Source organism: Penicillium cinerascens (genome assembly GCF_028974065.1).
Source record: "Penicillium cinerascens strain IBT 15544 chromosome Unknown scaffold_4_segment0_segment0, whole genome shotgun sequence".
NCBI classification, from domain to species: domain Eukaryota; kingdom Fungi; phylum Ascomycota; class Eurotiomycetes; order Eurotiales; family Aspergillaceae; genus Penicillium; species Penicillium cinerascens.
Genome location: NW_026695297.1, coordinates 2,956,214 through 2,968,211, shown reverse-complemented (window position 1 = coordinate 2,968,211; position 11,998 = coordinate 2,956,214). Strand labels below are relative to the sequence as shown.

At 49.6% G+C, this 11,998-nt stretch overlaps 3 protein-coding genes across 3 annotated transcripts; all 3 read right to left on the bottom strand.

Annotated features, from left to right (window-relative positions):
- Positions 1 to 259: 259 nt before the first annotated feature.
- On the bottom strand, positions 260 to 1,395 carry N7498_009051 (uncharacterized protein; the record flags this gene model as incomplete). The annotated part of the gene is made up of 3 exons (XM_058456113.1): positions 260 to 391; positions 457 to 1,043; positions 1,092 to 1,395. The coding sequence occupies 3 exons, from the start codon at positions 1,393 to 1,395 to the stop codon at positions 260 to 262; spliced, it is 1,023 nt and encodes a 340-aa protein (XP_058306101.1).
- A 1,890-nt stretch (positions 1,396 to 3,285) lies between these two features.
- On the bottom strand, positions 3,286 to 3,743 carry N7498_009050 (WD40 repeat domain-containing protein; the record flags this gene model as incomplete). The annotated part of the gene is made up of 2 exons (XM_058456112.1): positions 3,286 to 3,534; positions 3,570 to 3,743. Coding segments are annotated over 2 exons (423 nt in total), but the record flags the coding sequence as incomplete, so codon positions are not given.
- Positions 3,744 to 5,458: 1,715 nt separating this feature from the next.
- N7498_009049 (uncharacterized protein) lies at positions 5,459 to 10,488 on the bottom strand (the record flags this gene model as incomplete). Its single annotated transcript, XM_058456111.1, has 13 exons — positions 5,459 to 5,702; positions 5,776 to 6,156; positions 6,222 to 6,305; positions 6,373 to 7,044; positions 7,107 to 7,157; positions 7,217 to 7,412; positions 7,476 to 7,802; positions 7,855 to 8,017; positions 8,070 to 8,980; positions 9,037 to 9,316; positions 9,379 to 9,590; positions 9,777 to 10,170; positions 10,273 to 10,488. 13 exons carry the CDS (start codon positions 10,486 to 10,488, stop codon positions 5,459 to 5,461), a joined length of 4,131 nt encoding a protein of 1,376 aa, XP_058306099.1.
- Between the last annotated feature and the right edge of the window lie 1,510 nt (positions 10,489 to 11,998).

The following is an 11,998-nucleotide window of genomic DNA, read 5'->3' as shown; positions in this document are numbered from 1 at the left end:
ATCGCAACGCGTTGCGGTCATGTACGCCATGCTTCTCAACTGCAATTTTGTGCTCTCTTTACCTTCCACACATCTTGAGAATACTTCAACCACCACGGAGCTGCCAAGTGGATCATTGATCCAAGACGGCGAATTTGATTCTGCCGGCCGAAAACGGACGATCAAGGTTGGGGCTAAAAATCGTAGTGGTGGTGAAGGATTTATTTAGTGTAATTTTAGCGCTAATTACTGATCTATACTCCGTACTCCGTACACGGCCTCAAGTGTCTAAATCAGTGCTGGCTGCGAGGAACTTGCCGACCAAGTTGGGCATGTCGCTTTGCCCGTGTTTCGAAGCAACAGTGTTGTATTTTGTAGACAGGGATGTCAACAAGGTCCATGTGTTCGGGAGCTATACATCCAGTTAGCATGGCCGAGAGCTTTACACGGTGGGATTGGATGGCTGCATTGACGGACCTCGGCCTCAATATCTGCTTCGTCCCTTGCCTTGTGCTTGAAGGCTCGGCTCGGTTGTCTAGTTCCGCCAATCAAGTTGTGAGGATCATTTCCCCTTGCGGCGAGGTGATCTTCCAACTCAGCAATCAGGATGTCTTCTGTGCTCTTGATGACTTGCTCTTGAAAGCTTCTCCGCTGCCATTGACACCAGCCTTGCGATGCGAGATGGAGTTCCCTCAAGAGTACAGGCAGCCGCCGAATACGATTCAGTCTCTGCTCCTGCCCCGGCCATTCGTCGTCCTTCAAAGATTTTGCATAGTAAGCAACAACGGCGTTGTCCAGACTTTCGAAGCCAGCTGCAGCAACAGCCTTTAGAACATGCGACAATCGGGCTTCCGTCGATGCGGAGGTGCCGAGCAAATATTCTCCCCGGTCTGACCCGGGTTCGTACCTTTCGGGTGCTGCTTCATCCTGCCCGGCCGCAGGCATAGCTTCATCCAACAGAATAGGTTGTCTCGTCGCCGAATTCCACGACGGAATTGATGTCGGTGCTTCTTCCCATGGGTCTGTCATGGATGGGGTCGGAAAGAAATTCTTGTTGGACATTTCTGATACGTCAGTGGGAACATCTCAAGAGTGAGTTGCCACTTACTCACCTAAGAAGCAATCATACTTCATGCCGAGATTCTTCGTTGTTGTTTGAAACGGGAATGCGAGGTCCGGGCTCTCGTCCAAGGATTGGCACGAGTGCGGCTCAGTGGGCAACAGCTCCTCTGATTGTTTGGCATTCATAGAGGTCGAGAAAGGAGAGTGATTCTGGGCCTCGTGTTCCGCATCGAGCGCAAGACCCCCCGTTTTTGATCGCGAGTGCAGACCTATGCTAAGCTCCGAATGTGAAATCGTGGTAGGGATGTTGTGACGATCCGGCCCATCGTTTCCATTTATTGGTGCTCGTAACATAATGTTGGCGTGCGACAGCGGTGACAGCAAAGGTTCTGGAACTGTATACTGTGGCTGCAGAATGAAATATATTAAGTTTCGTTGACGAGCAGACAGATTCGGAGACCTACGAGCTCGGTGCGTCCCGCGACGGACTTCAGCGATGTAGACCCAGCACTCGTCCATCTTCTCTTGCCTGTCGTTCTGCTATAACAGTCTAGACCATCAATCTCGCTTAACGACCTTCGTAACGAGTGACCGTCGCGTGATGGAGTCGCCGGCTGCGGTGACAGCAAGGATTTTGGAACTGCGTACGTTGGCTGCAAGATTTCTTTCGTTAGCCTAGTCTGACGAGTCGACAGACCTTCAGACTTACTAGCTCCATGTGTTTTGCGATAGACATAGGCTTCGTTGATCTGGGCTTCTTTTGTTTGTTTCCCCTGTTGTTCTTGCTGGACGGCTGTGGATCGAGACAAAAGTCTGAGGTGCGCTTCTTGCTTATATATTATGGATATAGGGCAGAAACTATTATGGGGATGTTCCCTCTATAGAATCCGAAGCCCTTTTTTGGAGCTTACGTTAGACCTGTAAGCGACCGATCCCTAGAGGAATAGCTTCGCACCATCCGTGCATACACGAGACTAAGGCTAAGATGATCAAGACGCCTCCAGGACGAATTCCGAGTCAGAACTTGCATGATCTAGTTACTAACCTTCCCTATATAGCATACATAATTTATATCTTGATAAAGATCAGACAGGGGACATCTTACTGTACCGCATTAGCCAGGGCCTCTTCCTAGTGCTACCCTATGCAAAACACTACCTAATGAATCACCAAAATTTCGATCCTCCCATATGGATTATGTACAAAATTCGAGTCTCTAACGGCGTCATTTTGGCCTCGGAATGAAGCTACTCACGAGTTTTATGTCCGTTTGATTTTTTCTCGTCTCATGTCGCAGCTTAACCCCCATCCCGGTGATATGAAATGCCATGGGTGATGAAACGCCCCCTGGGTACCTGCAAATTTGAGCACGGTCACTCGCAAACCACATATTGAATATTGCCTGAGATTAGTAGGAAACAACAATCATTTGACTGCTTGTTCGAAACCTCTTTTCAAATAAAGATTACGAAAGGTAGAGTGACGGATTATGGGGCGACACACACTAGTAGAAATGTGCTGTTTACTACCATCACGCCAAGATCATCCACAAAAAAGTCTGAAATTGATCAGAAAGACAATATTGCATCATTTCGACTGACTACTTATTTATATTGGTTTCATATCATCAAAATTATGTAACCTGAGAATATACCAATTTTGGTGGAATTCTTGCGATGCTGGATTTGAAGTTTACCCCAGATAGCGCTTATTTGACCTTTGAACACCAAGAGATAATGTGAACATTGTCACTTAAGCAAAAGTTGATGGCGCAGTCAGGTCTAGAAAGCAAAACGTGACACTTGAACGTCAACGGCCGAGCAAATACAGGAACGCTCGTCCGGGCAAATGTCACCATTTGGCATTTTAACCAGGAGCGTTAGCTAAGTGCAAAACCAGCTTTAACGTTTTACACTCTCGTCTTGGTTCGCCTCACTGCCAAGACTTTAGCCCAAAGGTTGAGTGGCATTTATTGCAGTATAACATGTACTCCATTTCAGCCTTAACTTACAATTACACACACTACTGAGAACCTTTTAGATCCAATCTCTAGCTGAGCGACATGGAACTGTGTCAAGCCATAACGCAATACACTACAGTATGGGATTTGGAAACTTGTGGAACTCAATAGCACATTCCACCAACGCTGTAGAGCTATGTGAATTATATTCTTCTTCCAGGCCCCTCTTCTACAAAGAGATTAGAGCATAAGGAAGAAATGAAAATTGAAACCATTGAAGCCTGCTATACACGAAATCCTATAAAAGAAACCCGTTCTGATAGATGCCCTAGCGCTAGTAAATTGCTGTTAATCGCAGAACAGTTAGGCTGAGAGCCAGGTGGAAGCCGTAGTACTCGTTTGCCGTTCAGCTTTATCCACTGCACTTGCCCAATGAAGATCCCCGGGGTCATATGGGTTACTCTAGAAGCATGATTTTCACTCATGGACTGAACATCAAGCGCGCCCAAGTTGGTAATAAGAGATGAACCACCCTGAGCAAATTCAACTGGTTGATGAATCCATCAACCTCGAGAGTCTGATGCAGCGCGCCAGTCCCCACGTCCCAGAGGCATACAGGCTTATCAGGAGAAGCAGACGCCAGGAGCCGGACGTTGGGCGAGAAGGTCATCGACAAAACCCAATCTAAATGGCCCTCAAGTGCCTGTAATTCTGCGCTCCGTCCTTCCTCAACTTGTGGTAACTGTCAGATCGAAGTAGGAAGCTCTGCTTTGAACTCCCTACGGATTACTGATATTTGGGGGGCAAATATAAGTGTCGCACAATAAAGCTGAAGAGGCGCCTTATCCGTTAGCTGGCGATTCTTGAAAATAAAGCCCATTGAGTCTTGAAGAAAATCAGTCAATACGCGCCAATTATATGGAAAGCCATCGGCCCAAGCTATATTGTATAGTTTGGCCTTGAAGATAATTATAGGCGGAAGCGCCCACCCAGAAGCGCTAATTGACTCAATTGTAGTCACCCACTCGCGATTTCTTGGCTGTAAAACTAATCGCCGACCGTAGTATTCCGCTCGAGTAATAACCTTTGCGGTCGCTGTAAGGCCCATCGCGAAGCCAGTCTCGTTAAAGTTGTAGATATACTCTGGTAGGATACTATATTGCTGAACCGTAGCTTGTACGGTATCAAACCACCCTTGAATAACCTTTGGATCCTCTTGTTTTGCTCGTTGATAGTCGTATCGACGTGAAAAGCGAGATTTTAGCTCTTAATGACGATGGGTATAGTTATAGACCCATTTTTCGCCGACTGTCTGGATTGGGGTTGAACCGCGCTTTGCAAGTAAAAGATTCGCCATTTCTCGCACCATAGCGGGCCAAGGGGCTGCTCCGCGTGAATCCATAGATAATATCCACTTCTTAAGTGATTCCTCTTCAATTTGGGTCAATTTATGGCTATTTGCGCGAGATTCAGCGCGGTTTGTAGTCCCGCGTAGTCGACGGCGAAGCGTTGGTTCAGGGACATTAAATCGGCGCGCTGTGTCGCGTATAGACGTAATTTCCTTTCTCTGAATAGCTTGTATAGCTAATGAAATGCGGCCCTCTTGCTCTATAGAATTTCGGCCTAATTGAGCGCGGTCTGGAGGCATGGTGGTCGGTAGAAAATAGAAGGACGCGTGTGGACGCGAGAAAATAGGTGGGTGCGTCACTCGCTTACCGATTACGTTATGTTATTTTGATGACTGAGCAGCTTTTTGATCAAAATTGTGCAAAAGTTGGGCCAATTTAGGTCTCAATAGGTTTTATTGGGGCCCCAGCATTGAGTCCGGATTGGGTCCGGAGTTAGAGAAGTTCAACCCGGACCCAGGGGTTGAGTTCTGGGTGGAGCTATGCGGAATTCTAGGTTCGGGGGGTGGTGCCTTCTATGTATGGCACCTAGGGCAATTGACAAAAGGGAATAGAGAGAAAAAAAAGATGATGATTCTGGGACGTCGTAAATGCGATGTTGCCCATATGTTAGACTCAAAAACCGTGACTTTTATCTCCCAGCAGCAATTAGTATTCAACGCAGCTATGGCGATTCCGGATAGCCGGTGAAGAGACCTGTTTGTGCGGCTGCGAGAGGTGCGATTTGGTAGATGTGGAAAGGGATCGGCATAATGTAGGCACAAGTATCCGTGTCTCATTCATTGTTCATCGACCTCACAAAAATGTTGGAACATTTTCAAACCGACGCAGTCTATCAGGCGAAGTGATTATTGTAGACGAGTACATAAATAACGCTCAGAGTCTAGTCTATAAATTGCCCCGGCGAGCGGATATATTATTGAACCTTTTCCACGCTCAAAGCGGCATTCGTCCTCGAAGATTTCCCACCACATCCTTGAAATCATGAGCGGTCAGAAGTCGAGCGCAGCCTCATCGAGCCTTCGTCAGGTCTACTTTACCAACGTAGCTCTTAGCACGATTTGGGGCTGCTGATCTGTGAGTTTGCTTTGCTGAACGTGCTGGCGAAGAGCGAGTCGGGTTTCTGCAGCAACTCGCGAGGGTCACCAAACTCGACGATCTGGCCTTTGTCCATCACCATGACGCGGTCAAACTGCGATAAGATCTCGAGACGGTGCGCCACATAGAGTACTGTCGAGCCCTCGAAGCCTCCCAGGACGGCAGAGTCGATAATTTGCTGAGTGCTGCTATCGACTCTGGATACAATTGCGGGGTTAGTTCTCTTGCCTCAAGCGCGGAACGATGGTTCTTGAGTGGACTAGGGCTTACCTGCTTGTAGGTTCGTCCAGCAGAACCAAGCGACTCTTATGAAGGAGTGCCCGCACGATGCAGAAGATCTGCTTCTCTCCGTGGGAAAGTAGATCGTCAACGACGAGTGTGTCGAGGCCGTCTCGCTCGTGGAACCTTTCGTACAGGCCATACTCTTCGAGGATCGCGATAATCTTTTCGTCGCTAGGAGCTCCTACGGCACCTAGAGTAAGATTCGTCCGCACGTCCACGGGTAGCAACACGGCATTTTGCGGGACCACAGTTATGCTCGAACGTAGCGAGTCTGGTTCGAGGACAGAGATGTTCCTGTCGTCGATAATTATGCTACCCTGCTGTATGTGGACGAGACCGAGTATAGACGAGATGAATGTGCTTTTCCCACTGGAGCGCTATTGTTAGCATAACGGATGAGACGAGTCAGCGACAGCGGGGATCAGCTTCCATACCTGCCAGTGCGCCCGCAGATTCCAACCTTCCACCCTGGCTGGATCTTGAGGGTTAGATTAGATATGGCAGGAGGCATTGTATCACTGTCAATTTGAAATGCGTCAGCTCATACCCCGCCTGTCCCGATGCCACCAGGGTCGCAAGACTCACCTGTACGCCAGTGAAACATCGCGGAACTCTACCGTCCCTTTGCTCGGCCAGTCGTAGGGCGGTGTTGTGCATCTATAGGACGAGACCTCGGAGGGGGTGTTTTCAGCAAAGTTATTGATGCGCCTCATAGCACCGAGGGAGGTTTCCAACTCCGTCCATTGCGAAATCAAGAGTTTCGTAGAGGTGCCCAATCCCACTATGCTGAACAGTGCCAGTCCAAGGCCCGCCTCGTGCGTTCCGACCGAGATTGAGATGACGATGATCGCAAGTGCCGCAGTCACGAGGTCGAGGACAAGACTGAGCATATTCTGCGCGGTCGCTAGGAGGTAGAACGGCACTTGAGATGCGAAAATATGTCTCCTTGACTGGATCTGTGTATGGCTCAACCACCCAAAAGCTCGGATCGTCGCGAGGCCTTCGACAGATCGAACAAACAGTGACACAATGGGGGCTTTGGCCTCAAGATCCAGCAACCGTAATTGATAGGACGTCGGCAGATACACAGACTGGATGCAATACACTACTACCAACAGAAAGGGGACAGCTATTCCCGAATAGTGGGACCCAATGATGAGAGTTACGCATTGAGCCAGCAGCTGTAAGAAGATGAGAACTGTACCGATAAAGGCCAAGGGAACTTCTTGATCTATGATGGCAAGGTCTTGAGCGAATCTGATCAAGGGATACGTCAGCGATCACAATCTTATGACTTGATACATACGTGATGGTAATACCTGTTGGTTATCGAGCCTCTGTCGGTTGTGGCGAGAAAGGAAAGGGGAGCACTACAGTAGATGCTGTCAGTGGACGAAGTAGACGGTGAGGAGGCGTGATCGTTACTTACGAAAGCAGCGCTTTGGCTAGCGACGCGTGAAATTTGATGGAAATGCGTGGTGCAATTCTCAGTGTGAATTGTACGCAGGCTGCCGAGAATGCGCACAAGGCCAGACTGCTCAAACCCAAGTAGAGGCCCGTAAGGGTACCAATACTCCTGTGCTGGTCTGCCGGAGTCTGTGTGACCCAGGTTTGCAGGTAGATTTCTGCCATGTCGATGTCTCAGCTTCCTGAACGAATTTCATCGTCGCGGATAAGGGGCGACTCACGAGGGTAGGTAATTCCCACTACAAAAATGGCAAGTAGGAAAACGAATACCAACAAGCCGATTCTTCCAGCAACCTTCACGAACATGACGTAGAGAGCGAGTTCCCCTGACTCCTGATACCCTTCAAGGCGATGGCCATTCGCTTCTATCAAGAATCGCGCTTCTGTGTCGCTGTCTTCACTGAACTCCCCGGAGCGTGCTATACGCACAGTGTTCGAATCGTGGGCCAATGGAGATGCGACGTGCTGTTGGTACGACGCATTTTCAGTCATTACGGGTCCTTCAGGCCCAAGCGAAAGCGTGGCGATGCTGCTAGGCAAAGGCTTCTCTATCTTCAGGTCAGCGGCGACGATAATCTGGCGAGCAAGCGCTGGACGCACGTGAACTCAAGACCAAGAAAGTGGTGATGGAATGCTCCTGAATGAAGCCGTGCGCGCCGACGAGATTCTCAAGCACAAGATGCTCCGTATTAGCATCTAATCCGCTCAGACAATCGTCCAAGACCAAGATTCGCGGGCATGCGTAGATGGCACGAGCCAAGCCCTACAGGTTTGTTAGCAGGCTTCACGATGCGGCGGTGCAGATGATGACGAACAATGCGAGCCTTTTGGCCTCCGCTCAGAGTGGTCCCGTTGCCAAAACAAAGACAGGCGTCTCCCTCGGGGATGCTCTCCAGGTCAGGCTCCAGCGCGCATATGCGAATCGTGTTGGCGTATCGTTCGGGGTGGAAAGGTGCGGGACCAGTAATGTTTTCCCGGATGCTAACATGATCCAACCAGGGGTTCTGATCGCAATAGCCGATAATGTTGTCACCGACAGCTACCTCCCCCGTGCAGTAACGCACCTCGCCAAGTATCATTTTCAGAAGCGTGGATTTTCCCGATGCTATTGGGCCTACAACGCGAACGATCATGCCGGGCTTGACTTCGAAGCTGGCCTTCTGGATCACGTCATGACCGTCCTCATCGTACTTTGCGCTGGCGTGATTCATGGCCACGCTCGAGTGCGGAGGCTCAGCCGACCTGTTTGTTTGACGAGGGTCTAACCTGTAGTGTTTGGTGCACATTTCTTGTACGCGCGAAATGCAACCTACGGCTGTCACCGTACCAAATATTGAATCGATCAGTTGCCCTATACTCGAAGTGAGGATGGTGAAGAGCGTCAATGTCCCAAAGGCAAGACTGGCACTCAAGACCTCGTCGTCGCCAGAGTTGTGCAGCAGCACGTACGTGGCGAATCCAAAAGCCGGGACCAGTGCGGTGGCGGCTTGTGCCAACGTGGCTACCACAATCACGAATGCTCGAAACCTCTGAGAACGTTGGACCTCGTGAACCCTTGCGGCGGTGAGACTGTTAAGGAGCCCAGCCGTGTAGCCCATCATCTTTATACTCTTGAACGCGGCCAGAATCTTCACCACCTGAGCGACACGGATCTCGGTAGCTTCAAACCAGTGTTTCTGAGCTTGGCTTCCGGCAAGCGACACAAGCAATACAGCCGCCATGCAGACTGCTCCCATTATAGATTAGCATACCATTTCTCACAAGTCGGGGTCAGCATAATACCAATGGAGATACCAAGCGCAGTAACCATGGCAATACCAATGGAACGCTCAATCAAGAACAGTGATATCGCGGTAGTAATGAGACTGGCCCAGATTTCGTGGACTTCGCGAAAACCGAACTGAATACGCTCAATGTCTGCACTCACCAAGGTCGTAGCTGAGCCGGCGAGCTCGATCGCAGAGTCTAGGTGCGAAAGGCGTTGGAATACAAAATCTGTTAGGCTGGCTCGCATGGCGACGGCAGCCCGCACGGAATTCTGGCGATAAAGAGCGTATGTTACCTGTAAAATCAGAGTTAGGAACGACGGACTTCTGGGTCTATAAACGGCAGGGAGCGACTGACTGCCAAGCCAAGGTAGACCAATACATATGCACCAACCAGCGCGTTCTGGGACTGTTGAGCAGCCTTAGGATTGGAGACGGACGCCGTGGCCGTCTCGACAAGAAAGGCTTGTGCTAGGGTCAAGCCTAGAAAGCAGGCGCGTGGGAGGATTGGACTGAGCAGGTCTCGCCAGTGGAGTTGGACAAGACTGTAAACCAGTGGTTGATCAAGATCTGGGCAGAATATTCAGCTTGCCGTTACGCCCATTTGCCAAATGCTGGGGAGATCTATACCATTGATGGCAGTCTCTTTTAGTCTGCACGTAGTTAATATGGGATCGACCGAAGGCATCGTCGCGGATGTGAACGTGTTCCGGTAACCATATACAAAAATGGGTACAATCCAAGTGAGTAACGAACGTTCCACAATGCCGCGCCTCTCTTCAGGAGAAGGTTTTTCGACGAGCTCTTCCCGCATGAGCGCATCCTTTGGTGCTAGTTCTAGTCCAAGAGCGATCACCATCAGGACCACAGTAACAGTAAAACTTATAACGACGCCATTTGAACTCGGCATGTACCACAGAGTACGAGCGCGAGCCACATTCAACGGCGCAGCGGCAAGGAGATACAACGTGAGGAGTGACGAGGGACGAGGAGATCTGCGATGTTCTAGGTATGACAGGGCGCCCATAACGACGATCGCGAGCAGCCCAATTGCGGTAACGGGGATCGTGGCTCGCGTGTTGGCCGAATTATTCTTGCAGACCAAGGCAAGGAAGAGTACTTGTGAGATGAAAATAAGAGGGTAAATGATCTGTCGCCTGAGTCGTAAGTTTCGGAATTAACTCCTTAGTTTAGGGGAGTAGGCGGCGGCGGAGGTTGCCAGAATTGCACTTTGATGCAACATAAAACTTACCGACTTGAAGAGGCCTAGGAGAGACGAGCGTACGAGGACATTGGCGCGAATGAGCTCAGGTGCCCGCCATGCGAGTGCCAGCAGTAGCAGACACGAGGCGGGGAGCACGAATAGGATCGTCTCCTGGAACAGCAACGTGAAGTCGAAGTCATCCAGGCAGCCCTGAACCACGGGGCCAAAGACATCTTCGTCCACGCGTGCACACTCCCCGCGCATCTTCGTGGCTGTTCAGAAAGCAGAGCGTGAGGTGTTACGAGGCCACCTGCGCTTGGAGTGGAAGTGTTGAAGAGAAATGGTAAGACTGTGAAATCTGACGAAGCCTAACCGACAGCGCACTCGAATCTAAATTGTCCAAACAACACTGATGACTGTCGCTCCTGGCATAGTCAGGCTGCAGCTAACTTAACTAGTTACGGTCTACGACAACGAATAATATTGCCTTCTCACGGTTAAAGCTTCAGCTTTAAATCCCTTCAGCTTTGTAATACACTGGTGCCTGCTTGAAATTATTTACCCTGCCGTTATTGACGTGTATCAGCCCCGTTATTGACATTAATACCCGCGGCCCCAGTTGTCCCGGTTATCCCCCCCGTGTTCCTGGAATGCTAAACTAACGGTAACTAGTTATTAACTATCCTACCAACGATATTTCCAGTGTACTTAAACCTGTTTTGGACGTGGTACATCCAGCGCCCATACATTTACACCAATCTCGTAGTCACTTATGTCCAGGTGCACCCCACCGCCGGCAATCCCCGCAGAGCACATCAATCTCTTCCCTTCTTTCCAGAGTCTTTGACTGGGCTCATGGCCAATTTATTTTTGGGCTTACAATTGAAACTAAAATATTATGATTTTTGGCGTTGATGCGTTGATGAGACTTGACTCTTAACTTGTGGTGCATGCAGTAAGTTAATGTAGTGCGGGAAGTAAGCTGGGCGTATAACCCGCAGGGTGGTTAGCGGAACATGGAGAATATCGTTGGCCAACTGTCCATGTACTCCATAGCAGTGCAGGTGAGTATCAGTGCTTCATTTGTATCTTGTCTCATTCCCGCGTGGTTCAGGGGCCGGGCTTTTTTTAGAACATCTCAATGAACCCCCAGGGCACTGCAAGCATTAAATTGGGTTTCCTAAGCCTACTGCCGCTGACAAGACACCGGATACCTAGAAAGTCCTTGGTCCGTTCACGAGACAGGGAAGTCAGTAGGATGTAGCCTTCATATTCTGTAGCTAGAATATTGGATCGGGTTCCAACGAGGTACAATGAGCAAGTGATTGACCGGATCTTCTTCAGTTGAGAATGATCATACAAGTGAAATTCAGACTACCGAAGGGGATGAATATCAACAGGGGCTGGCGGAATACGGCAGTAAGCAGGCGTACTTTCACCGGGTTTTATCGGGGTGGGTTTATTGACAAGTTGATAACAAAGCCTGTGCTTTGTGGTTAACGCCATTTTACTGAATTTATGCAGGGAAGTTGGCCATTGCCATTGGATGGTTAGCACTGTCAACCTCGCAGTCGAGCGTCTCTTTCTACTTGGTCCAGGTGAGACATACCCGCTGGTAAATCTCAAGTTATTTTTCTTTTCTCTCTCTCTAGAACCATCTCTACTATCGGTATCTCGCTTTACTACGAGGCTACGACGCGCCTTGACCTTGATACGCTTGACAGGAGATTATCGCGTGGTCCGAATTCGTTACTGATACCACCGCCCTCATCAA